This window comes from Aphelocoma coerulescens, chromosome 6 (assembly GCF_041296385.1).
Source record: "Aphelocoma coerulescens isolate FSJ_1873_10779 chromosome 6, UR_Acoe_1.0, whole genome shotgun sequence".
Classification (NCBI taxonomy): Eukaryota; Metazoa; Chordata; class Aves; order Passeriformes; family Corvidae; genus Aphelocoma; species Aphelocoma coerulescens.
Window position 1 is genome coordinate 10,726,788 of NC_091020.1, and position 27,768 is coordinate 10,754,555.

Below are 27,768 nucleotides of genomic sequence, written 5' to 3' on the forward strand. Positions count from 1 at the left end.
AGTGTTCTACATTGCCTCTCGCTGTGTTTGTAGAGGAGTTAGCCCAGAAAAAGAAAGCTGAAGTAACATTCCAGATATACTCCTGTCCTTTCCTTCCAGCATGTGACTGCTGTTTCTATTCTCTTTGTCCCATTATTATTTCATCCATATAATGGGGAAGATGACTGAGAGAGTGTTCAGGGACTTTTCCTGCACATTATTAGCATGGCTGACAGATTTCTTCCTCTTGATAGAGACTGTGAGCCTGGGTTGCTTTGCCATGCAGCCTTTTCCCTTATCGGTGACATTATAAATTTTGTTAGGTTCCCATGTGCCTGAGGCTCCCATGGTTTAGGCAAGTTTCTCTCATATTCCAAGATTACTGAACCTCTCAAACCACTTGTGTTAGGATTCTTTTGGATTCTTTTTTAACAACTTTCTCTTTTAGCCAGAAATCTTTTTAAGACTAGAGATATTAAGGGAAGTGGAAGCTGTTAACACCTGTGATGCTTAAAGGTCCAGTCAGAGAGCCTGTGCCTGGAGTTTTCTGACATTGTTCTATGTGCGCTGTACATTTGTACAAATGGGTTTTAATCCTAACCTTAGGGCTTTAATCCTAACTTTGAGCTGAAGGACAGTAGCAGGTGGAAGATTGTTGGAGAATGGATTTATTGGGATCAATAAAGGAGCTGTGCAAGCTATTAAGCTGAAGGATTTTTGGGCCTGAGTGCGTGAGACACTTTCTGTGGGAAAGTCTCTGTGAAAAGCAAAACAGTTCCAGCCTGAGAAATTTCAGGGAGTAACGTACTTGCAGGTGTGATATCTAGGAGTATAAGGGAGGCAAGGACAAGATTCCTTTGAACATAACAAGATTGTGGAAGACTGCCAATGTAGCCTGATTGTGTAGAAATAGAAAAATATCCTGATAAGTAAGCCCCTTAGAAGCTAACAAGCTGGTATACTATTTAAGTGCCTCGAGACTGCTAATAAATCGGAGTTTAGTTTTCAACCATATTGGCTGCTGTCTGTTCTTCTCCCCCCGCCGGGGATCCGAGCTCCCCGTACCGCCGCGGCTTCCGACCTCTGGCTTCTTACATCTGGCGCCCGAACTCGGACACCGAACACCGAACACGGAACACCGAACTCGGAACACCGAACTTCGCGGAGTACGGGACTTTGGACTGGGACTGGTATTTTATTCCCGTTGCCCTGGCGGGAGCCTAATGCGGTGCCGGGGCAGCGCCGGCGGGTGTGGAGGGTCGGCCGACCTCTAGCCTGGGCCACCTTAACATCGGTGGTTCGCCGCTTGGCTGCTAAAGGCTTGCCTGGACGCTGCAGTACCCTGATACTTGGGGCGCGCGGAGGCGCGGGTGGTATCAGAGTAGTCCGCGGGTTTCTCGGTTTTTAGTTCGCGGTTTGCGGTTCGCGGTTTGTCCGCGGTTTTGTTTTCCGCGCTGAGGCGCGGGTTCGCGCTGATCGCGGGTACGGTCCGCGCTGGACGCGGGTTCGCGGGTTATCCGCGGGTAATAGTTTCGCGCAGAGACGCGGGGTTTTCGCTTTGGATGCGGGTTGTGTTGTCGCGCTAAGTCGCGGGTTTGTGGACGCGGTCATGGAAACTCAGGCAGCCTTTAACGTGTTTTTACGCTTTTTAGAAAAGCAGGGAATTAAGAATATAAACCTTAATAAGGAATTGGTGCAATTAGTGGAGTTTGGAATGGCAAGAGGGTATTTTAGGGAACCGGGATCGCTGTTCCAGGAGCAGCAGTGGAAGGAGTATGGTGATTGCTTGTGGTTTTTGGTTATTGACGATAACAAGGAAGCCAGGAAGTTAATGAAGCCGTGGAGAGCGGTCCTTACTTGTCTGACACAACATCGGGTTGAGCAACAGGTAGCGGCAGTTGCTACGGCTCAATTAGGCGGCAGTGATCCCCCGCCTGGTGTAATGACGCTCGAGAGCGATTATGTTCCTACGCCGCCGGTGGGGTGCTCCGTGCCTGTGAAACCCCCTACAGATCTGACATCGGGTGCCGTACCTACCGCACCTCCTGCACCTCCGGTGCAAACGCAGGCTGAGCTATCGACAACCGGCGATAAACAGTTAAGCCCGGAGGTCAGTAGATGTCACCCACAGCCTGCTGAAGCTAATGATCGCGGTGCTTGTAACACCCCTGCGTTAGCGTGTACTCGGGTTGATTGGAAAAAGATCATAGAAACGGCCCTTGAAAATGGAGACTATCGTATCCCCGAAGCGATTGGGGATGTGGCTGCTTTTCCAGTAATGTACCAAGCAGCTGGGGGTAATGTAGTAGGGGAATACAGTCCGGTTAATTGGAAGCTGCTAACTCAGCTGCGGGGCACAGTTAATGAGTCCGGCCTGCATAGTGAGCCTGCCAAGCAGATGCTGAATTATGTGTGGGGTTGTGGCATTCTTTGCCCGGAGGATATTAAAACTATAGTGAGAATGATTATGACCCCTTCGCAGGTTATGCTGTGGCAGGCGCACTGGCAACGCCTTTGTGATACCTCTGCTAACACCCACCGTGATGCTCAGGACCCTTTACATGGGGTTACGGTAGAACAGCTTATGGGCATTGGGCAGTTTGCCAGGGTGGAAATGCAGGTGCAGGTGGGACCTGAAAAACTGTTGGAGGCTATGAGACTTGCCCGGCAGGCAATGTCTTTTGTAAAAACAGCACCCCTCCAGCCTTCCTATCTGTCGATTAAACAGGGCAGGGATGAATCCTTTTCCAGCTTTGTTGATAGGGTCACTAATGCCATACACAATTCGGATGTACAGGAGTTTATGAAGGGACCATTGCTGAGGCAGTGTGTTATGGAGAATTGCAATTCGTACACCCGATCCATCCTAGTTACCCTGCCTGCTGATGCACCGGTAGAGCTGATGTTAGATAGGATGAGCCGTGTGCCAGTGGGGCCACAGGCAATGTTAGTGGAAGCTGTTAAGGCAGTAGGGAAAGATCTCCTGCAAGCTCACACGCAAGCCTTTGCAGCTCTAGCCCCCCTGAAAGGAGCAGAAGCACCGAGAGATGGGTGCTATGTTATCTCTAATGAAGTTAAGTGCTACCGATGTGGCCGGAGAGGGCACGTAAAACGCCAGTGTCGTGCCCAGCGACTATGGTGCCGTGTCTGCAGCCTCAACACTCACTCCACAGAAGCCTGCCCGAAGAAGTCGGGAAACGGGAGATCGAGCGCGAAGGGTCGCGGCGTGCGGACACCAACAGCGGCCCCTGCAGTAGCGATGCCAGTCTCCACAGCTCCCTGCAACCTGCCGACTGCCTTCGGCCAGCAACCCGAGGAAGCCTCGGCCTGGACCTGGCAACAGCAGTAGATGTGACCTTAATCGACGGCCGGCCCCAGAGAATTCCGACTGGGATTAAAGGACCTCTGGTTATTAATGGACAGTGTTATGGAGCTTTGCTGTTAGGTCGCTCTTCTAGTAGCCTGAGAGGACTTTTTGTATTGCCCGGCCTAATTGATAAAGACTATGAAGGGGAAATTTGCATCATGGCTCAAACTCATTTTCCACCTGTGCACATCCCAGCACATACCAAGATCGCTCAGTTAATCCCTCTGCCTCACCTGGCTGCAGATATAGCCGAGGGAACGCCGGAGCGTGGTACCGGAAACTTCGGTTCAACGGGGAGCCTCGCTCTTCTCACTCTCCCATTAGCTCAGAGACCGGTTGCTACCGTGGTGTTCACTCGTGATGGTGATTCTATCACGCTATCTGCACTATTGGACTCTGGTGCTGACCTAACAATTGTGGCCAACTCGTCCTGGCCTCCGCATTGGCCCCTTCAACAAGCTATAGGGGGGGTCGCAGGTGTCGGAGGCACTGCTTCGGTACAGCGCAGCCGGGAGCGACTTCAAGTCATACTAGATGGACGCACTGCATCTGTTATTGTTACAGTAATGCCTCTGCCCGAGAAGGTCAATGCTTTAATAGGGAGAGACGTGCTTGACCAGCTGGGATTTGTGCTGACTACTGAGAGGCCTTTTCAGTAGCGGCCGCTGCACTGACTTTCCCGATAGCCTTGCACTGGATTACAAATGCTTCCGTGTGGATCGAGCAGTGGCCGCTCAAAGAGGAAAGTCTGAAGCAAGCTCATGCACTAGTACAGGAACAGTTGAGTCAGGGACATTTGCGACCGTCCACGAGTCCGTGGAATACACCCATTTTTGTGGTCATGAAAAAATCTGGGAAGTATCGGCTGTTGCATGACTTGCGTGCTATTAATGCTCAGATGCAAGCTATGGGGGCCCTGCAGCCTGGCCTTCCCAATCCTGCAGTTGTGCCTGAGAATTGGCATTTGTTAATAGTGGACTTAAAGGACTGTTTCTTTACCATCCCATTGCATCCCGATGACATGCATCGTTTTGCTTTTACTCTCCCTGCAATAAACAGAGAGGGACCTGCTTCTCGCTATGAATGGACAGTACTTCCACAGGGGATGAAAAACAGTCCCACTTTGTGCCAAATGTATGTTGATGCCGCATTGAAGCCGGTTCGAGAGCAATGGCCAAAGGCCATCATTTATCACTATATGGACGATATACTGATCGCTCAACCAGACCCTATTACCCCCCAACAGGAGCTCATGCTCACCCGACAGCTGAACCGGTATGGCCTGACCGTTGCGCCCGAAAAGGTTCAGCGTACACCTGTTTGGAAATATCTGGGGTGGAGTATTACTGAGTCACAAATCAAGCCACAGAAGGTGACAATTCAAACTAATCTCACAACTTTGAAAGATGCACAAAAACTTTTGGGTGACCTGCAGTGGCTTAGACCTGTTGTCGGCATCAGTAACGAGGATCTGGAGGTGCTGCGGCCCCTCCTAAAAGGGACTGATCCTTCCCTGCCTGTTCAGCCCACACCAGAACAGGTAGAGACTATTCAGCGTATTAGTACTGTTATTGCAGACAGGGCAGTTGATCGCATGGATGCTGATATTCCAGTCGACTTCACCGTCCTCCATGGAGAGACACAACTTATTGGTGCACTGACTCAGTGCAAAAACAAACAAGGGGAGCAGATTAAAGTCTTGGAATGGATGTTTACCAGCTTACAGCCTAAAACAACATTGCAACAGAAAATTGATAATGTGGCAGAATTAATACAGAAAGGCCGCATCCGTATAATACAAGTCACTGGGCAAGAGCCAGGAACGATCTACTTGCCAATGAAAAGAGCTGAGCTCGAGTGGTATCTACTGAACTCTCAAACTTTGCAGATTAGCCTGCTAAGCGATGCCCAGCAGATTGAAGTACAATCTCTCAAGGCTCCGATACTGAAATGGATGACACAGCATACATGGATTCAGATTCCCAAAAGGAGCAAGCTTCCGCTGCAGGAAGCAGTAACTGTGTTCACTGATGCTGGAAAGAAGTCCCGGCGAGCAGCTGCGACGTGGCAGGTTCAAGGACAATGGTGTCATCAGATACTAGAGGCTGAACCTGGGGACTCCTTGCAGACCCTTGAATTAGCTGCAGTGGTCTGGGCTTTTAAACGATGGTTGTCTGTTAAGCTTAATGTGGTGACGGACTCGCTGTATGTTGCTGGCATTGTGGAACGGATAGAGGATGCTAGGATCAAAGACATAAACAACAAGCGTCTGTTTGAACTATTGCGCCAGCTTCATTCAGCTATTGGGCAGAGATCTTGTGCCTATGCTGTAATACATGTCAGGAGTCATCTGTGGACAGAGGGCCTGGGCAAAGGAAATGCCTATGCAGATCAGCTAGTTTCTGTAACAGTGCCATTAAGTGAATTTGCAAAAGCACGGGAAGCCCATAGCACATTCCACCAGAATGCCAGAGGCCTTCACAGACAATTTGACATTACCATGGAAGAAGCTAAAGGAATAGTGCGGGCATGTCCTACATGCAGCCATCATGGCCCGGGTCTCGGTATTGGGGTCAACCCCCGGGGTTTGGGCCCAAATGAACTGTGGCAAATGGATGTGACCCATGTTCCTGAGTTTGGCAGACTGAAATATGTGCATGTCACTATAGACACTTGCAGCAAGTTCATATGGGCATCAGCACAGACAGGTGAAAAAGCCCTTCATGTGATACGACATCTGACCAGCTGTTTTGCTGTGATGGGGGTGCCGGAACAGATCAAGACAGACAACGGTCCTGCCTACGTTAGAGAGCGGCTTCGAAAGTTTTGCCAGCAGTGGAGTGTGCGACATGTCACTGGAATCCCTCATTTACCTACAGGACAAGCTATTGTGGAGCGTGCTAATCAGACTCTAAAGTTATATTTAGCCAAGTTCAGAGACATTTCAGATGTGCAGGAAAAATTAGCAAAAGCATTGTATGTGTTGAATTATTTGTGCTTGTTTGGGGATAGTGATGCCGCACCTGCCTATCTCCACAGTGGTATTGTGGAAACAAAAAGGAAAGTAATCAGGCCTTTTTATGTGATGTATAGGCATCCAGCTACAGGGATTTGGCAGGGGCCCGCTGAGGTTCGATATTCGGGCAAGGGGTACATGTGTGTGCTTACCCCAGCAGGACCTCTGTGGGTGCCCAGCCGCTGGACTCGTGCTACGGCAGAGCCTGCAGTGAACAGAGCCAACCCGGGATCCAGAGCTGCATCCACCTAAGGAGGACAGCCTGAAAGGGCCTTTGTAAGGGTTTTTACCCTATGTCAAGGCCTGCCCCAACTATGGCTCAGTGGTCCGTAAAGGCCAAGTTCAGATACCCTGTAATTGTTGCCATAAGTTAGCTTGGGTTTAACACCAACTCAGCGGTGAAGTAAAAAGTTGTTTCTTTTTGAATAATCTCGAAATAAGAGTAGTTCTGATTTCTGTTTATTTCTGTTAAGGTCAAATTCTTTTAAGTTTAATTTCTGTCAAGCTTGAGTTCTGCAGAATTTAAGTGATAAAGTTAAGTTATATAATGTTAAGGTAGTGTTAAGGTTAATTCGTGTTAAGTTTAAGTGTTGTTAAGTTTAAGCAAAGTTAAGTTCAAGTAAAGTTAATGTTAAGTTCTGCTAAGTTAAGTTGTGTAGAGTGTAAGTAATATTAGAGTTAAGTTAATATAACCTTGCAAATGCTTAATAAGTTAAGTATGTATTATTAATGTTAGTCGTGTAGTAATATCAAGTTAAGTAACCTTTAATTTGCTGCTACTAGCCCACAGCCACGGCTGTGAAAGGCTTAAAAACTTATGCTGCTAAATTCTTCCTAACTACCTTTTCCCATTCCACTAATAGATAAGTAAGTTACATCAATTAACTATATGATTATAGAAAAAGACGGTCTCAACTTAGAGGGATAGTTAAAGTTGTTAAGTTTAAAATTATAACTAGTTTTATTTGTATAGTATTTGATTACTGTAGAACTGGCAGTATATTCACCTTGCCTCCTGATACTTGCAATAGACAATATATGAAGTCTACATTTATGATCCCTCCAGCTTTGCTTGCACAAAAGAAAACGGGGAATTTGTTGGAGAATGGATTTATTGGGATCAATAAAGGAGCTGTGCAAGCTATTAAGCTGAAGGATTTTTGGGCCTGAGTGCGTGAGACACTTTCTGTGGGAAAGTCTCTGTGAAAAGCAAAACAGTTCCAGCCTGAGAAATTTCAGGGAGTAACGTACTTGCAGGTGTGATATCTAGGAGTATAAGGGAGGCAAGGACAAGATTCCTTTGAACATAACAAGATTGTGGAAGACTGCCAATGTAGCCTGATTGTGTAGAAATAGAAAAATATCCTGATAAGTAAGCCCCTTAGAAGCTAACAAGCTGGTATACTATTTAAGTGCCTCGAGACTGCTAATAAATCGGAGTTTAGTTTTCAACCATATTGGCTGCTGTCTGTTCTTCTCCCCCCGCCGGGGATCCGAGCTCCCCGTACCGCCGCGGCTTCCGACCTCTGGCTTCTTACAGAAGATCTGACTGCAAGAAGCCATGGATGCCAATTCAGGAACTCTGAAACACCATCAGGTAGTTTCAAAATGTTTTCCAAAAACAAAATCTTAAATACTTTAACCAGTTTGTTCAATTAAACTGCATATGTATGCATATAGCATGCATTAATCCATATTAAGTATTACATAATTTGTATTCATATCTGTGATGTAAAATCAAGACCTGCCTAACACACATCTAGAATGAGGTAAGAAGCTGGTTATTAAAAATATTGCAGAGCCATAATACACTATTTTTCACTATGCAAATAATATGCATGTAATAGCTACACTGAACAAACTTGGTTTGTTTTAGCAGGCTATTAAAAAAAAATAAAGGAAAACAAGAAACAAAAAAATCAAGATGCTGTGGCACAAGTAAATAAGTAACAATTTTATAACAAAATCGTTGCTATTTCCCAAGTGACTGTGGTGCAGATTCACTTCCCAACCGTGACAGTACTCTGAAAATGCAACCTGTGATATCACAGGCAAGGTAAGATAAAACCATTGCTTCAGTATTTCATGCATGCAAACTTCAAAAAAGCTAAATGTTAGCAGATGTGTCATCAGCTACCAGGAACACCCCAAGCAATCCCATAATACTCAAATGAGCTGGACTTGTTCATGAAGCTTGGCTGACAACAGCCAGTGCTGGCTACATGCAGCCCAGACAAAAGAGCCTTCATCTCATTTTTCAGCTTTTGGAAATAAAGCTTTTCATTTAAAAAAAAATTTGCTTCTTTCTGAAGCCACCTCCAAATTCACCCTTCAGCCATTCTCTTTCTAATCCAAACACCTTCAACCACAAACCTAAGTTTTCGCAGTGCAAACCCAGAGGCTTTGAAGATGATAATACCGTGCTTGACTACTGTGTCAAATACTTTTTACACTCTTCAGGTTATGCAAATAACAAACATCTGCCACTGAGTGCTACTTATCAGCATAGTATTAATTTTTTTTTTCTCTCCAGAAGGAAGATAACTACGTTACTGATTTAACTCCTGAACAAAATATTGTCCCTGTCCAGCTGCAGCAAAAAGTTCAATTATATTCCTTTCAGCCTTGACATGCTTAGAGCAAGTGCATGTGCACACATGTGCATGGAGATATATCATATTATGCCAACACACAGAAATGGACCTGAACAGCAGCTTTTCCTCTTTTGAAAACAGACAAGGATCAAATATAAGTTAAATTTCAAAACTGACTAGAAAAGTACCTAACTCATGTTAACCTTGTACACTCATACCAAAAAACAGGCTCCTCTTGGGCCATGAGTGTGTCCAGTGGATCTAGGTCAATGTCAAGCCAAAGCCCCCTCTTCTTACATACTCTAAATAATATAATTTTGAAAGAAAACCTCAAAAAAAAATTATCTTTTGTTGTCAGAAGGTCTAAAAAGGATGTTTCGGCAGAACTTAGCTCACTGAGCAGGATCAGGTGGCTGAAAAGCACTCTGGAAACAATACAGCCAGAACCCAACTGGAGTAAGCATCTCCTAATGAAGAGAAGCAAGTCTGTGCAACCAACACGAAGAAAGAAACAACAATACTGTCTGCACTAGATCAACACTCCGGGGCTTTTGTTTTTGTTAGGTGTAGCTTAATCTGGGAGCTTTTTCGGGGCTTTGTGTTGTATCTGCAATTTGGATTTTGCCTCTGCTCTTGAGGGAGTAAAGCCAGAGTCCCCCATGAAAACCAGGTCAGACAGGTACCACCATATCCTGTTGATAATCAACTGTCCTTTCCCACAATTTTAGAATACAAACTGCTTTTTCTTTGACGTGTGCACAGCTTCTACACTGACACATGCACATAAACATAAAACTTGGCTGAGGTAAAATCTGCCTATTCATTACAAGCTCTGCATTTTACCATTAAAGGTCAAGCTGAGGACAAAATAAACCAAACACAAAGCAAACTGTAATGGGAACTCCACGACACAGAGAACTACAAAGCAACGGGTGCCTTTGGAAACAGGTTTTCACATGGAAAAGCACAAGAAAATAAATAAAAAAGAACAAAGACTAGAAAAACAAGCATTGTTCTTCAAAAAACAAAACAACTGAAATATAATTTTAAAGAGCACCCAAAACCAGAAGACTTAATATGTTACAATTTCCAGGTATATGAACAAACCCAAGAGATTGGATATGACCCTTTGTTGTATGTCACTTCATTTAAAAAATTAAGATAAACATTATTACTTAGTAAATGGATTCACCTTCAAAAAATTCATCTTGGATAATATTTTTGACATAGTTTTATTAGTCAAGAGAATTTAGAAAGGGAAACAGTGGAGTAAGAGAAGATATATGCAGATATTATTCTGACATATACTGGCCAGTGTAATAGAAAGTTACTTTGTCTCCACATTACTACCTGAAAGTAAACCTTTATAATTTATTATTGATGCAAATAGACAACAAATCACTTGTCAAAGTATAAAATAATTAAGCTTCATGTAAACTGATATAAAGTATTTCCAAGGAGATAATCTCTTCAGTGCCACACAATGTGCATTTATTTTCTTTTGAAGGAACCACTTTGTGCTCTCTACTAGGTCTCCTTTTAGGTTATGTAACTTTATTTGTTGTCAAGTCAAAAGTGGAGAAACACAAATGTTTTGGCTCTAAGCAGGGACAGTATTATTCCAAATCATAAGGAATCAAGTCCCCTGATGGATTGCCCTGCTGGAGCAGCACATGTTTTATAAGAACCGAGATTGGATGATGTGGTTTTACCCTACCAACAAGAGCCTCGCTGTTCTTTACACACAGCTGCAGTGGCCTATAGCACAGACTGTCTGACTACAGGCAAAGGGTCATCTCACATGGCAAGAGCAGCCTCCAGCATGGATTAAAAATATAAGAAAAACATTTGACGTACTTGGATCTGACAAGATTGAGTCGGTTTTCGGCAAAAATTGGTCACAGCGGACTCCTTGGTAGCCCTCTTTGCACCTGAGAAAAAGGGGATAAATGACAAACATACGCATGCGGCAGTAAAAGGTTAATTTTAAGGTCCCAAATAACCGACATTCTCCCTGCCAACACTGTGAGGGACTCGCATATCTGCAATATGCAAGTTATTTCTACCATAATGGGAGCAGGGTTATTACTGAAACGCAACAGAAGTAGGTAAAATAATTTGTATAACAAAAAAATTCCCCTCAAACCTTTTCATTATTTAGAGACTATGAAAATAAATGTCATTTTAGCATAATCATTCTTTTAAAAATCAATTCAGTGAAACAAAAATCAAAGAAAAATCCTCCATAAAATACACTTATTTGCAATGAAATAAACTCTTTAGGTAACACAACACTTTATAAAGCTTCCATACGGTGCAAACCATGAGGCGGACAACTTATCTTTGGCTGTCTGAAAAAGCAGGGAACAGTTAGCTAGCCATTAATTTTAATACCATTTTATACTGAGCTCAAAAGATAAAATGATAGACAACATCAGGCATTGTTTGCAAGCGGGAAGTTTTAGACATCTGCGAGATTAGATTTTAAGGCATATAAACCAGAATACCCTCCTGCCTCAACAAACAAGAACTGGCTTTGGCTGAGATTGTAATACTATTATTTATCTTGAAGCCTTACTTTGAAGAAATTCCATTTACTGCTTTTGAACTGTTCTCAGAAGTCTCATTTCAACTAAGTGTATCAGAATCAGATCTTTAATTATTTATTCGTCAAGCAGTTTTTCAGAGGAAAGTGATGGACACTTTAATTATAAATGATAGCAACAGGGATTCCTTATCTCCCAAAGCTCTTGCACATCACATAAGCAATATGCTCAAATCAGCATCACCACCTTTCATTAGGGTTGACAGCTGCAGCTTGAATGATGTGATAATGTCAGGAGAAGAAGTTATCTGCTCCTTCACAATGTTTTTACTCAGGCTTCCTCTAAATGTTGCCTTTTAATATGCTTTTGGTTTAATAAATTAATGGTTCAATGAGAAATGCATCTCACTAGCAGTGTCTTGGGAATTAGTAAGAACATTTGTGAGAAAATATGTAAATTATGTTCCCATCAGACCCAAAAATGTAGTAAAAGAGTACAGTAAGAAAAAGATTTAAACCCCCCATACCCATATGTTTTCAAAACCTCCCATTTGACCTTTCTCCCTGATGAATATGAGGTACTGCTTTGGAGATCAGCTTCCTCCCAGTACTTGCCTATCTATAAAATAACTGACTTGAAAAAACTGTTCAGCTTTTGTTTCATTCAGATCCCATGACAGAAGTCATAAGTTATCAGTAAAGGAAAAAATGTTCTATTAATTAAAATTGTCCACTAGTCAGAAACACTGAAGAAGTCCACATATACTCAGACAGTGCTGCATGTATTTTTGCATCTGATTATGAAACAGCAGAAGCTGGCTCACACCAAAAAGAAACTCTTCTCCACAGTCTTGAGAGGAACTGGCAGACCTCAAAGCTTAAGTACAACCTACACAGGTGGGGATTCTTGCCTTTCTGTGAGCATTTTCTAGTAACTTTTGGACACACATTTGCACCTGCCTTGGTTATAAATACCCTATTACAGACTTAAAACCCTATATCCTAAACCGTTTGTCATAAAAGTGTGTGAGGATAGAGTCACAGAGTAGCATCTCCTAGAAGAGCTGTACCAAGTGCTCATCAGTGTGCATGGACATTTTAACTTACTTGTACCTCTGACAAACATGCCACAAGGGGAATGTGTTTCTTTCAAAATTTAGTACAGAGGTGGATGATATATCAAAGAATAATCTTTTAATGTAATACCATAACCTTACACTCAGGTAATACCTACTATGGTGGGGCTGCACCTTGAATCCTGTGTCCAGTTCTGAGGCCCTCAATACAAGAGGGACACTGAGGTGCTGGAGGGAGTCCAGAGAAGGGCAACGGAGCTGGTGAAGGGAGTGGAGCACAAAAAGTCTTATGGGGAGTGGTTGAGGGAACTGGGGTGGTTTAACCTGGAGAAAAGAAGGCTCAGGAGGGACCTTACTGCTCTCTACAGCTCCCTGAAAAGAGGGTGTAGTGAGGTGGGGGTTCGTCTCTCCCCCCAGGTCACAGGTAACAGGATGAGAGGAGATGGCTTCGAATTGCACCAGGAAAGGTTTAGATTGGGTATTAGGAAAAAAAATTCTTCACTGAAACAGTGGTGAGGCATTGGAACAGCCTGCCCTGGGAAGTGGGGGAGTCACCATCCCTGAAGGCATTTAAAAGCTGTGTAGATGTGGTGCTTAGGGACATGGTTTAGACATGGATTTGGGTTAACAGCTGGACTTACTGATCCTAGAAGGCTTTTTCAACCTCAGTGATTCTATGACTTGAAGGCCAAACATGGCTTGGTCTTTTTAACTGCATTAGGTTTTTCAGCAAAGTTAAAACCTAAGTCTTCTAGTTCCCTTAACAAATTCTTTTTTAAATCCATGAAAGCAAGTAACAGCAATAACTGCTCTGCTATTATGACATCCAAGTTCAAACTTTTGCAGTTAAGTCACGTGAAACAGAAGCCTTGCAGAATATACATTTAACAGTCATAATGCTGCAATATGATGAAAGTTGATCATGTTTTGGCATCCCATAATCTTAGCTAGAGCATCTGCCATCTGTCCTAAATAGGCAGATGTGATATGCACACATGCTGCTAATTGGTATCACACCTCTACGGAAGAAAGCACAAGAAGCCACTGCAGAAAATCCTATTAAAACAGCACTGTTGTGACACACAGAGAAGTTCAGGAAGGTCCAAATGAGGTCACTCAATATTGCCATATGCAGTGTGAATGATCACATACATAATTAGGGATGCATTTAAAAAGCCATGAGTCATCAGAGAAACCTTGAGAAATGCTCAGGTGCAGCTGACGGTTTCAGAAATGATCACTTGATTCTCAGACAAATTAATGTTTATTAGAGATTCCGTAAAAAAAAAAAAAAAGGAAAAAATAGAAAAAAAATGAACCTCGATAAGATATTGCTTGTAGTGAAGCAAAAGCTCTGATCTGCATGTGGGACCCCTTCAGCAAAGGCTGGAAGGGACTGTCTAAGATCCATTCCAGCACCAGGAATGGCTCCTCTGCTGAAGCACAGCACTGTATAAGCAGGCTTGGGCTTAAGTGCAGACCGTGGCAAAGGGGTCTAAAATGGTGTTAATTACAGCCTCTCTGCAAAATAAATATGAAAATGAAATTCTCTATTTTGCATTCAGATTTTCACCAAAATGACTGTGTCTGTCTAGGCTCTAGAACAAAAATATCAACAGGGTTGTACTGTCCGAATGGAATTATTTAAAGCCTTCTGATTAAACAGTATGAAAAGAGAATCATAGGTAAAGCTAATCAGCAGCTGCTGAAATGCCTGCAAACAGCATATCCCTTAATGATAAGTGCTACATTCAACTAAGATTATTTTATCATGTGTTCTTCACTTTTTTTTTTGGTAATATACTTTCCCAGATGATTTTTTAAGGTCACCAGTTACAAACTGCATTGTGCATTGCACTTTGTGAAGTCAGCCACAATGACCTCTGTGTGAAAACACACATGCAGAAACACATCTCTCATTCCTCGTGAGAAGGCTTTTTTCTTTCCTACTTAGGCACATTTGCACCTAAGTATTAAAAAGTAAGTAAAGGATGAGATTTTACTCATTCTTTCACTCTTTTTGTTGATGTCAAATAGTACTAATACATGTAGGTTCTAGTCAAAGAGATCACAGACATTTTCCAGAACTGGTTCTTGTACAACCTTATGGAGCCAAGGGAGATTTGAAATAGATGACAGTGTCACTTGTAAGATTAATGCAGCACTCCAAGTATTGGATACATTAGAAAAAGTAAAGTGAATGGGGGTGAGGGTGGGGTAAACTGCACAATAAGCAAAGATGAAGAATAAAGTATATTTAAGTCAGCAGAAAGGCAAGAAAGAGAACATACTTAGAAGACTTAGGGTAGGACCTAACACTTATGGCCAAGAAGTCATTACCATCACAATTTACATTCTCCCTAAACACTTCCATATGGAGCTCCACATACCTATTAAGCCTAAATATTTAGTTCTCAAGGGACAGCAAGGCACAGAACAGAGGAGAGAGAGTGTGGCACCAGCAAACTGCAGAGGCTATGAAAGATGACAACGCTATGCACCCCCATCCCTTTCCTCCTTCCCTGTGATATCCATCCATCTGAAATGGAAACAATTCTCCTTCTTCCCCAAGTGTGGTGATCACATTGCCTCTGACCATGTGAAGAAGTATGCAGAAAATAGTTTCTCTGCACGAAGTCCAGAATTTGGCAAATGAAATATATGAGTTCATCTCAAATGAAAATTTTGAAAATGACATTTGGCGTCTCAAGGACAGACTACAGCAGAAGAGAAAGCTGTAGGATTACTCACCAGGAAAACAAGCGTGTCCTAGGCCAAAGGTGATTTGTAACATTAAAAAAAAAATCTTAATAGTGCAGTGCCCAAAAGATTAACTTATATGAACCTATAATCTGATTCTAGTCTCATAAACATGAGCAGTCCAATTTAAAAGACAGAATTAATAGTACCTATGAAAAATGAAATTTAATTTTTGCAGTGAATCCAAATCAACACACATTTCCTTCCCCTTGTAAAATGGCAAATTGGCAGTCTCAAAGACAATATTAATTAGAATGATCCATCTCAGTGGATCAGTTGCAAATTATTTTCTCCTGACACCGCTATATCCACTGTACTAACATTCAGATGCCAATAAGAGAACATACTGCAGCACTTATTTACTCTCTAAGACAGAAATCCAAGATCATTATAAAGAAATGTTCTAATGGTCTGCAAATTTTGATCAAGTATTTATTTTCATACAGAGAATGCAATACTCTTTTTCCTGGGTCAGAGAGTCAGTTATACAATAAATCTACGATAGCAAGCCATGACATTATATAGGCTATTGGGCTGTCCCAAAATCCAGCCTGAACTATGCTGTAAAAAATGAAAAATAATTCCTTTGCTCTGCAGGTAAGCTAAATATAGATTTCTGTGCCTGCAACGAGAATGACCTTAACTGGAATACACAGACATTTATATTTATTATTGGGATTGTTATTAGGTGAAGATTTTATTCACAAAGGAAGAAAAATTAATCTTAACAGTGAGGGTCAGACAGGATATCTTGTCATTTAACACATGTAGCCAGTCTAAGTAGAAAACAGGCTTCCTTGGTTCCACAGATGAGGCCACCAAATCACAAGTGAGAACACAGTGCTCAAAGCCAGAGAGAAAATGAAGCCTTCATACGAATCAATAGTTTGCAGTGTGCTGGTCAGGCACCCACCTGAGGTGTGAGATTCACGCTCTGTCTTTGGTGTGAGAATGAAGCATTTGAGACTTGAAGCCAGGTTTTCTACAGAGCAGAAATGTCCTGATCATTTGAGTATTATCTATCCAGAGAAGGATTGTTCCTTTCTTAAAATTCTACCCCTATGGTCTGTGTTATGCACAAAATATAACCTACTAACTAAAATTAATCTAAATTCAATATAAAGACATATAAATACACTAAATTAAAGTCGAATGCATGGCATTAAAAAGAAGAAACTGGGGATCCAATAAGGAACTGGCTGAAGACACACTACTTCTTGAACATAATCATGAATCCCTTCAGATGGGAAGCCCTGAACAATTCAGGCCAATCCTTATTTTTTCTTTCAAAAAAGTTAATTTTAAATAATCCTCACAACAGAGAGGCTAATTACTGTATAATAAAGGTTTCATACCAGGGTTTGAACATACTTTATTTTCTTAAGACCTTGAAATCTATTATGTGATTGAATTAAGATATGTATCTGCCTTTTCTCTTTCCTTAGAGAAATAGCACAATTCTTACAGAATGGACAGAATAAACTTTAAAAAGAAAACAAAAAAACCCACTTGTCTGTCAGTTTTCTTTAAAAATGTTGTAATTACTAAAAATAAGTAGAGCAAGTAACCAGAAAGGAAATTATGTTGAAAAGACAGGCAAAGAATAGTAAAAAAGGGGGGTTTTACATTATTTTCAGTAGAACCAGGCCAGCTGAAACCTTCTAACATCATAGAGAAATTATAGTCCAACTTTCTAAAAATCATATTTATGATTTGTATAATCCACCATATTTTTCAGTATGTAAATTGTAGGTGCAGCTCTCTGAGACAGGGAAGTAATGTTATTCTCTTGGTATAAATGGCATAAAGACTAGAGGTCACAGCTACAAAACTCTGAGAAATTGCCCAGATTTAGATAATAAAACTTTCAGCTAATTTGTTAACTCCAGTGTTTCAGGATCCTTTAGCCTTGGAGAAACTAAGTGGGGACACTTTAATAAACCCTCTGTAGGAAGCACTGAACTAAATGAGGCTTTTAGCATTTAAAAAGGAGTTATGTGGATTTGACTTAAATGCCTCATCCAAAATGATGCTGGAACTACTGAATTTTTATTCCTCTCCTGATACAGGTGGTCTGCTTTCTTTGTCTTTCCTAAAAGGTAGGTCATAAAAAGAAATAAAAATTAACAAGATGTGTTAGTAAAGCCATTCAAGCCACCCAGACCTATGACAGCACCTGAACTAATGATAATTTCCCTTCCCTCAACAGCAGACCAATTTTCTTTGAAAGTGTTCCCTTACCAAAAAGCAAAAAAAAAAAAAAATGGAAGAAAGTTTCATATTCTTCATCAATGCATATAGTCTAACCATGATTGTTACATAATGGGTCCAGACTACTGAATTCACTTAAAACTCAGGTTAGGTTTTGTATCCAAAGATATGTAAATATATTATTGATAGTTACTTGGTATCAAATTTATTTGTGGCATATCCTCACGTACATAAACATTTCATGCTAATACACGAGCTTTATGCTTTTCAAGGGATAAGAATTACCTTTGCCATCTGCCTTAATCTCCTTAACAACAAACTTCCATCTGCAAACCACAAAATGCATTAGAAACTGTCTGTGAGTATCATCTAATAAACCAAATGTTTAACCAACTAACTGAGCAATCATTTCTTTGCTGTTTTGAATTTAACCAACCAGAAAAACTGAAAAGCTTTGATTAGTTTTTCCACAAGATACCTCTGTGATCAATGATTTACCATGGATGATAAATGAATATAGTCTTTCATTATGTATGGCACTCATCAGCGACGCGAAAGATTTTGAATAAATGGAAAGTGATTTCATACCATATTCAAAGCCTCACACAGCTAAGGCACAGATGAAAGCCACATTCAATACTTGAAAAAACAAATGAAAACGAGACCCTTGCTTTATATTATGCCTGCCCAAGATTACCACCTTTATAAATAAAAATCCTTCAAAATTCTTGAAAACATCTGCCAGGGACTGGACTTAGATAAAAATATCTAAGAAATCAATAAAAAAGAACTAAAACATGTAAGATTTGCTATCATGGTGTTTGGTGCCCTTCAAGAGGCCATTTGTTAAAGATGGCAATTATAACAACAAATGAGGTAACTGTAAGGAGAGGTGCAAACTCACTCCTAAGTGGCTTAACAGGTTTGCTGGATGTGTCTCTTCCCACTTTCCTCCCTACAAATATTACAAGCCCAACATTAAAATCTTTTGCTTCCAGCTACTTAATAAATAACAGCCCTGCACTTTTTTCAAAAACTGTCAAATACATTTTTCACTTTATTACATGGAATATTTCCCAATTCAAAAGGGCAAAAAATACTCAGAGAAATTCATTTTTTTGTTTCAAGCCCAAGCTAGAAGTGCAATGGATCCTTTGCTTATCATGAAAAAGGCATGCAATATTTCCAACCTGGCCCTGCAGAATCAAGACCATTTTCCAAATTGCAGCAAAACTTTCAGTTTAATTTTTTTGAAAAAATTTAAAATACACACAGGAATTCAGACACTTGTCTAGTAATAACATCTACATTGAATACTGCCTGTCACAGACTCCTCTCCTAAAAAGCTCAAGGTCACCTCAAGCCAGTGCTTATCTACAGAGACAGAGTGCCTCTGCCAGGAACTCAAAACTCCTCAGTAATTCAGTGAGCTATTTGCTTTGTACCTGTTTTTAAACCTGGTTTGAAAAAAATAATTGGAGCCACTCAGAGGTGTCAGTTAAAACATCCTTAACTACTACCAGATGGTCCACACAAATGATGTCCTCTGACTTTATGGCAAGAGATAAACATGCCTCTGCTACTGTATTTTTTATGATCTGCACACATCACATTTTAGAGATAAGAGCAATTTGACATGCAGTGCAATTGCTTACCAAAGTTCAGATACAGGAACATTTTCCAGAATAACCCTTCATTAGCACATTAAATATATTTTAGAACCCAGCAAAAGAATAGTTTTAAAATTTTAGCAGGCCACTCTCTGGAGATCTATAAAGCTGCTGACTAAAAAACTAAAAATCTTTAAAGTTGCCCTATTAAACAGAAAGTTTTAGTCTTGTGTAGAATATATTTTTTTTCTGAAGAGAAAACTCTGTGTATTGTAATTATGACATTATGGCATATGTACCACTATGTAGATTCCGCATTCTGAATGAATTTCTTGTTTGAGTTAAAAGAACCTATGCCATAAAAAAGTAGTGAAGAGTCAAATGTTTTTGTCCACAAGTTATTAATGTAACTTAATAAAGTTTCACCAAAGTATTTGTAATTTAGTAGGGTTTGGGTGAGCATATTTCAGACTACAGGGTGTTTATTAGCTGCAGGAAATACCCCTTGACTGCAGATGGTACCTGACCCATCAGTGCCATCATTATTTATCTGCAGAAAATGGAAACTTTTTTCAAATGGAAAACTAGGAGCATGGTTATTTTCTATATAAGATAAAATTATGTCTAGAAAAGTAAAATTATGTACTGAAAAGAACAGCATTCACAAAAGGCCCTACTACATTTGAGTGAACAGCTCTTCTCAATACTTTTTTTTAAAGTAGGCAGTTGCATGGGAAGCCACCCATGCTCTGCATCACCACCTGCCAAGCCCAACAAAAAGGAAAACTTTGAGAATTGGAGTATTATGAAATAATGGTAACTCCAATAGGTAGCACAGATCTGACATGCTTGCTGTCAGAACACACTGCTCATACATACAAGACTTGCTTGATTCCATTTTCAAAATAATGACAACAGAAAGCAACAACCAGGAAAGTCATTACGTCCCATTTAAGATCATTTTGTGGATTAGAATTAGTCTCTGACAAGATGTCCCTATGAAATTTGAGGAATACATTTGCTTCTCTTGAATTCCTAATCATAAATCAACTGAACTGAACTCAGCTCTGTGTTTCTGATAATTCTCCTTTGAATTCAGGTGAAAGAAAGGCAGTGCAGTTCACATTGCCAGTAGGCAGTGCTACCAAATCCTCCCCATCACATACACACAAAAGGAGCAGAACAGGTCATTCTGACTGTATTCATTCTTATTTCAAAGGAACTCATTTCTAAAGACTAAAACCTTTAGGAGGAAGAAAGCAGAGGTTGCCTGCTCAGCAGCTCTGCTCCAGGAGCCACCCCATTCTCCTCCTGTGTGACCTTCAGCCTGTTACTGCAGAGCATCATCCCTCCCAGTGCTGCTGGAAGAACAGCATCGTAATTCCAGCCTTTCCGGGGCTGGAATTTTGTGGGGTGAAATTATCAGGAGACATGCAATAATGGTGGCAGTGTAAACACTAAAGCCATTCAGGTAATAAAATAAATATACCCTTGTCATTTTCTGCAGAAAGCAGAAATCGTGTATTGTCAAGCTCACTTATTCATTATGTTTTTCTTCCGAGAAAAAATATTGAGAATTTTTATCAAGTGAAGCTATGTTAATGAAACATGCATTAAACATTGATTACAAGGAAAATTAGGATATTCTAACTTTCTCTTTTAGATTGAGCTTCTAAAATACTAATATATCAAGTAACAACAAAGCAAATCTTAGCATTTCCATCCACTGTCATGCAGGATTTGAGCCCCTTTCTAGAAATAGGATATAAAGGCTCCTTGTGTTGTGGAACACAGAGCAGAAATGTGCTGGCTTTGGCTGGAGTAGAGTTCATTATCTTCAGAGCAGCTGCCACAGAGCCACATTTTGGATTTATGCTGGAAGCAGTGTTGATAATACAGGGATGTTTTCCTTACTGCTGAGCAGTGTTTGCACAGATTCAAGGCCTTTTCTGCTTCTCACACTGCCCCACCACTGAGGAGGCTGGGGGTGCACAAGGAGTCGGGAGAGGACACAGCCAGGACAGCTGACCCCGACTGACCTAAGAGACACCCCATATCACATGGTGTCATGCTCAGCAACATAAAAGAGGTGGGAGAAGGAAGAGAGTTACATTTGGAACGATGATGTCTGTCTTCCCCAGTAATCATTACGTGTGATGGAGCCATCTCCTGCTGGGGGTGGCTGAACACCTGCCTGACAACAGGAAGTGCTGAATTAATTCCTTGTTTTGCTTTGCTCACGTGCAAGGCTTTTGCTTTCCCTATTAAATTGTCTTTTTTTCCCACCTACATGTTTTCTCCCTCTTACCCTTTCAATTCCCATGCCGTCACTGGGGGACAAGGAGCAAGCAGCTGTGTGGTGCAACAGTCTGGGGTTAAACCACAACAAACAAGAAGGCAGGAAGGCCTTGTGTCAGTGACCTCTGAGGCTGGATGGTGGATATCAGCCAAACCACAGACATGCCAAGGCCAGGATGGGTACATTATCCAAGACATGCTCAGCTTCATCATTTCAGCATCAAGAGTTTTACTGGTTTTGCTCCTTTGTTAGGGCCTTAATGCTAGTAGTGCCAGAGAGACTCCGAGGCAAGACTCTGCAAGTTGGTGTGGAGCAAGTCTGCAGAGAAACAGGGGCTGCTGGAAGAAACCTGGTCCCTGCTACTCCCCTGTAGTTTTTCATCTGGGCAGACAGGGAAGAAAGTACTCAGCAAACCAGAAGAATTTTTAGGGCTGGCTCTGGAACACAGCATCCCAACAACAGACCTGCAAACAGCACGGGCAGGGGCTCCTGCAGCTACAATTGCCAGCTGAGTGCCCAAAAAGCACTTTGAAACTGACAGTTCTGCCTTTGACCCAGTCGTCAACTCTTCAAAGAGACAGCACTAGTGTCTTTATGACTTACAGGTTAGTTACATTTCAATGTCAGAAAAACCCCTGACTACTCACTTCAGTCTCATCCCTCTACTTCTCTTGATACCTTTTTCAATTCTCTAAATATCTCAGAAACTACAGGTTTTGTTGTTTCAGTATAATGCTATAGTAGCTTATTCAAATACTGTTTACATTGTGGCACAGAGGCAGACAGCTCAACAGAGATTACTACTCACAAATTTACTGAGTTTTTTGGCAAAATTTGGCAGCCCAAGGTATGTTCCATGATGCAGCCGTTATTTTATTAGGATTAACTGAGTTAGCTAATCTAAGGTTACCTCAGACATTTCTTCATTCCCTTTGTTACACACTATTCTAAATAAAATACTGCCACCCTTGATATTTTCACACTGTTGCTATTTACTGGTATTTCTCTCCTCATAACTGCACAGCTAAATAACAACAATTATATAGAAATTGATTGTTCAAAAGTCAGACCAGCCCTGCAGTGAAACAGTTTATCTCACTTTTGTGCATGAAATTGATATTTGAAAATATTTATACTATGACTGGAGCAATTACTCTATAAATTCATTATCATTACATGTTTACCTATGCCTCTAATGAGGTGGATTTTTTTCCCCAGTTGTAAGTATGTAGTCTGTTCCTTTAAACATCAGTACATAGATCAGAAAATAAAAAATGACCAGTCTTACTTTTTCCAATAATACCAAATAACCTTTTCCTTCTTGGTTGTCTTTACTGCCTCTCACATTTATAAGAAATGAGACACTCATTAATTTTATTTATTTTTACCAACCCAGTGTGTTTCTAACCAGAAGAGAACAGCTCTGAAAAATATCCTCATCATTTTTGCTTATTGCTGAAATATGTTGGCTCTTCCTTTTTGTTAGAAGTTTTTGCCCCTTTACTCCCCTCCACTACAGAAATGATCTACATGGTAAATTTAATTTGGATTCTATCCTGCTAAGATGATTATAGAATATTTTTCATACAAAACAATACTTACATTTTGAAAAATGGAAAAAGCATAAAAACTGTTTTAGAACTATGCTGTTCCATTTTACAGAGAAAAAATAACATTCAGTAACATAATAATGCCTTATTACAACCACTTGAGGAGCTGAAACCACAGTTCTTCACCCCAAATATGTTCCTACCACATGTTTAGTGGGGAAGAAAACTTCTCAAAATATATGACTAATATTTTAAAGAAATTGGAAAGATAACCAGCATAGAGTGAGGGAGTCTATGCAGTTGTAGTTTAAAATACTCCCAATTTACTTCATACAAGTCTGAGTTCAAGATTTATAAAGAAAAAAACATCAACTGCACTTAAACTTGGTATTGCTTTCAATTTATTTTGTGCTAAACAATCTGTAAGCATTCACATGGGACTTACAGTGAAATGGTTTCATTTGATTTGATATAAAATTTTTTGATTGGACCCTGATGCAATAGAGATTAATACAGCTGTGTTACCAACGTGAAGTTAGCATAATGACTAAACATCTGAAGCCTTAAAAATGACATCAAGGAAGATACACACTGCTGTCCTTTTCTTTTATACGCTTATTGAACTTCTTAAAGATTGCGCTACTGATTTAAATCCATGGGCTTTAAATCCATGTTCACATGAACTTGTTTCTAGTACTCCTCTGGAGTTAAAAAAAAAAAAACAAACCCAAATGAATGAAAGCAGATATCTCTGGGGCAAAAGTCCAGTTAAACCTGAGCTAGAAATCAGCATTTTAAAGTCTCAGGTTAACATCATCTAATCTAACTCATAAAATTAAGTACTGAGGCTTGGTCTTAGCCATTTTGAAATGTCAGCTCCTGGCTTTATCATTTAACTTAGCCTAATTACAAGCTAAATGTTAAAAATAATAAAAAAAAAAAAATTAAAAAAAAACCACACTAAAAACCCACCAAACCAAAAACCAAACAACCAACCAAGAAACCTAAACCCATCTTGGCTTCTAATAATAGGAAATTGACATTATTCCACTGATTTTAGAATATATTTCTTGCATTACAAAGCATATGGCTATTACACAAAAGTAATATAAATAAGTATATCTGCATTAACTTTAGCAGTCAGGTAAAAATATTTTGTGTATTCCAAACAATGCTTTTCAAGAGTCTCATCTTTTGATGGTGGTCATAAACCAAAGAAAATTGTTCATCTTCATCATCTACAAAAATATCTTCTTGGCTTCATAAATAATGGTTTTCCCAGATATTAAATATAAAACTATGCCTTATTTAAACAAACTCAACCTGCAAAGATTTACAATTTAATATAAAGGCTTCTGTCTCTAGAGCCGTATCATAGAAAATTAAATCCATCAATCCTGAACTTTTTTTTTCCTTTGAAACTTCAAAATCTACTCGAGTTGGGAAAAAAGTTTCAAGTAATTAGAAGAGTTCTGCGTATCTATCACTGCTAATAACCTGAGTCCCAGAGTGCTACAGAAAGGAATCAATGAAGTAAATAAGCAATATGGCTGTGTCAGGAAAGAATTGCTTTCTTCAGCACCTTCCTGGAGCTTGCTTTTGGTAGGCCAAGGCTTTTCTCCCCTCCTTTCCCTCTTTCTGTAGTTACCTTTCATCAGTTCTTAGAGTTGGGGCAAGAGAACCCCCACACCAACCCCTTCTCACCCAACCCAGAACAAAACCTCCACAAATGAGATCAATTCTAGAGAAGCAACCTTTACTGAAGCCCAATATATTCCCTAAATCTGAGTATAATTGTCAACAATCATTCAGCATCGTGAGACATAGATGAGAGGAAAACAGATTTCCAGATCTGAAAAAAAAAAAAATCCTCTGCTTTGTAAGTTAAGTGCTCACATGAATCATGGAAATCAAGCATAGAGGCTCCCTTACTTACTAAAGAAAGATCTAGGATCTCTCTCTCTCTATATATATTGTTCTCTCCCCTCCACGCCCCAGAGCTTGAGGAGGTCTGGTTTCATCACCGTTGCTTTCAAAATAACTCACCTCACTTAGAGCTATAATACAACGAATAAATTACATAAATGAAATGCCACGTATGAGCTGATTACATTAGTTCCATTTTTTCCCTTTTTTATAAAAACATTTGAGGACTTTTGACCTTTTTATCCTGTTTTGATTGATACAGTAAATTGCACCCTGAGGAGATAAAAAATAGGAAGCATGAGCTAAAGCAGAGACAGAAGCAAAGCAAAAGATTGCATACAGCTCGGAGAAAGCAATTTACAGCTAAGCAGATGGTTGTAAAAAACAAGCCATTTTTCTCGAGTCTAGCTGATGTGATCTGTACTAATTCACTACTGGAAAGCAACTACCAAACCCATCAGTACAATAAAAGCATTTGTAAAACATTGCACCTATTTTTTTCAACCACCTCTGTCAGAAGCTTACTGAATTCTTCCTCAAGACACTTATTTCAACAATCACCCATAGCCTTTCTGTATGGTCCTGCTATCTCTGTATACAGAGCTGCGGATTTCAGAAAAAGGAGGGCCTTTGATGAGTCATAAAAGGGAAGCAGCACTAGTTAGATTACAATGAAAGTACAGCAAAACCATTTCTGAAGTTCACTGTATTTAACTGAGCTGATCCAAGCCTTAGGCCTTCCTTGGGAAGAAGGAACACGTACACAAGACAAAGGTTTCTCAGAAAAAAAAAAAAAAAATCACATGGAAATGAAAGAATTAGTCTCAGGACTGCTGTTTCAATGCAGAGCCTTAGCTTTTTTCACTTCCACCAGTGTCCAGCCAGGATTCAACCATTATCTTAGTGAAACAGGGGAATCAAATTCATTGCATAGCCTTTCTACTATTTATTGCATACCCCCTCCTGTATTCCCAGGAGGAGGAAAGGATGCTCTCTCTGCTGTTTCCATTCGCAGGAGAGGGGCTGTGTGTACCTGTGCATAGCATGTAATAGCACCTGGGCTTTAGCTGGGCTCATAAACCATCCTGCTCCCCTGCCTACAGCAGAATGAAAAGGCAGCTGGGGTATCCACTGCTCTTTTCTACAAAACTGAAGCTTGCCTAGCAGTCCAATGCTAACATAATGCAAGTATCACATGCTTTAAGCCCACGATCTGTTTTTCATGCCCATCTCCCTACCACACTTGTAAAACTTTTAAAACTCATGCTGACTTCCAGCCACTGCAACTGAGATGACCCAACAGCTCAGCATGTTGTCTATCTTCAGGAGGACAAACAGCAGTACTCTCAAAAGACTTTTTACACTCTAATCCCCTTATCAGTTTAGCATTTACTCTTTCCTCCCCAACCTGCCACATATGTTTAAATAACCCCTAGACGTCCCAACATTTGCCTAATTCAATTTTAGAAGGACAATATTACCCCTTAAGCATTCTGCTCTACTTCCAGATACAGTCACAAGAGCTGCTGTCTGGTGGTGGGATTTCAGTTAATTAAATCAGCGTTTCAGGATTTCTGGCCATCTGCTGCGATGATAAAACTTCCTTGCTCCAGCAGAGAGGAAACGTGCCCAGCTGAGCTGTACTTACCAGTATGATGCCTCTTGAGTGAAACCAGTTCTTCACTCTCAGCTTTCCTGACAAGCAGCCTGGCAAGACCTTCCTGAGAGGAAGCAGCTCAGGCCAAGGCTACTCAGGCTATTCTGAAGCAGAATTCATGCTATGGCCACCTCGACATTTTGGCACACCAAGAGCACTGTATTTAACTTGAAAAGCTTGCAGATCACAGGGGCAAACCTCTTTAGGCGGAATAAAGTCTAAAAATTAAAGCATATTACGGACTGTGGGCTCACACCTCTCATGAGAGCATCAAGTTTTGGGAATCCAATAAAATGCAAAGATGCAGACAGTCACCAGGGCTGTGGTCTTATTTTAATGCCTTCTCCTACAGCCTGTACACTGTGCTGTGGGGCTGAGCACTTACACCACTCAGAACTCTCAATAATTGCATTAGATTTCCTTATGTGCAGCAGGGTGGATCAGGCTCCCTTCCTACTTGGTGTGAGACAGAGCCCTCTTCCTAAGCCAAATAAATTTAAGAAAGAAAACTACAGCTGTAGAGAGAAAAGACTCACTCTTTGTTTTTCTTCTGTTTTTATGCTAGCAGTGTACTAGTTGTTTGGTACTTTATTACTTTTGTTGGCCTGTTTATGCACCTACTTGAGCTCTCAGTAAACACAGGTTTCACAACTATAAATAAAACATACATGAAATATGTTGCTGTCTAGTTTCAACTCCCTCTGCATCTTCCTAATCTTCTGCATTTTATGCAGCCTATGTTCTGTAAACACAGATCCTGGGGCAGTTCAATACTCTTGTGGATGCTCCAGCAGAAGAGAACTGTTGTCATCTCTAACTATTTTAAAACTCTGAACAGATGTTAGACTGCACAACAGAACAAATAACTTCAGCTGAGTAAGATGAGACAATTTTTCCAAGACATTCATAAAATTCAACTATGTTTTTTTAAAATCCTGCAACTATTACAAAATCAAAACCTGAATTTTTACAATGTGGACATTCTACAGCCTACCTTCATTTTTCATTGCCCCTAAAATACTATTCCTTAGTGGCAGGGCCCATAGGAATTACAGAAACGTCTTTTTAAATATACAATATCACTGAAGGTCCCAAAGTGATGGTTTCAAATTTTTTTATTTAAACCATGAAAGAAACCCCCTTTTTATGCATCTGAATTATCAGTCCTTATTTTCAGA

General features: G+C 40.6%; 1 protein-coding gene across 4 annotated transcripts in view; it reads right to left on the reverse strand.

Moving 5' to 3' along the window:
* The window catches only part of NRG3 (neuregulin 3), a 667,244-nt gene that overhangs the window by 100,262 nt on the left and 539,214 nt on the right, over positions 1-27,768 (reverse strand). For all 4 annotated transcript variants that reach the window (XM_069019207.1, XM_069019208.1, XM_069019210.1 and 1 more), the window contains one exon: positions 10,814-10,887. In XM_069019207.1, coding sequence (XP_068875308.1) covers positions 10,814-10,887 — 74 coding nt within the window. The remainder of the gene's footprint in view (positions 1-10,813; positions 10,888-27,768) is intronic.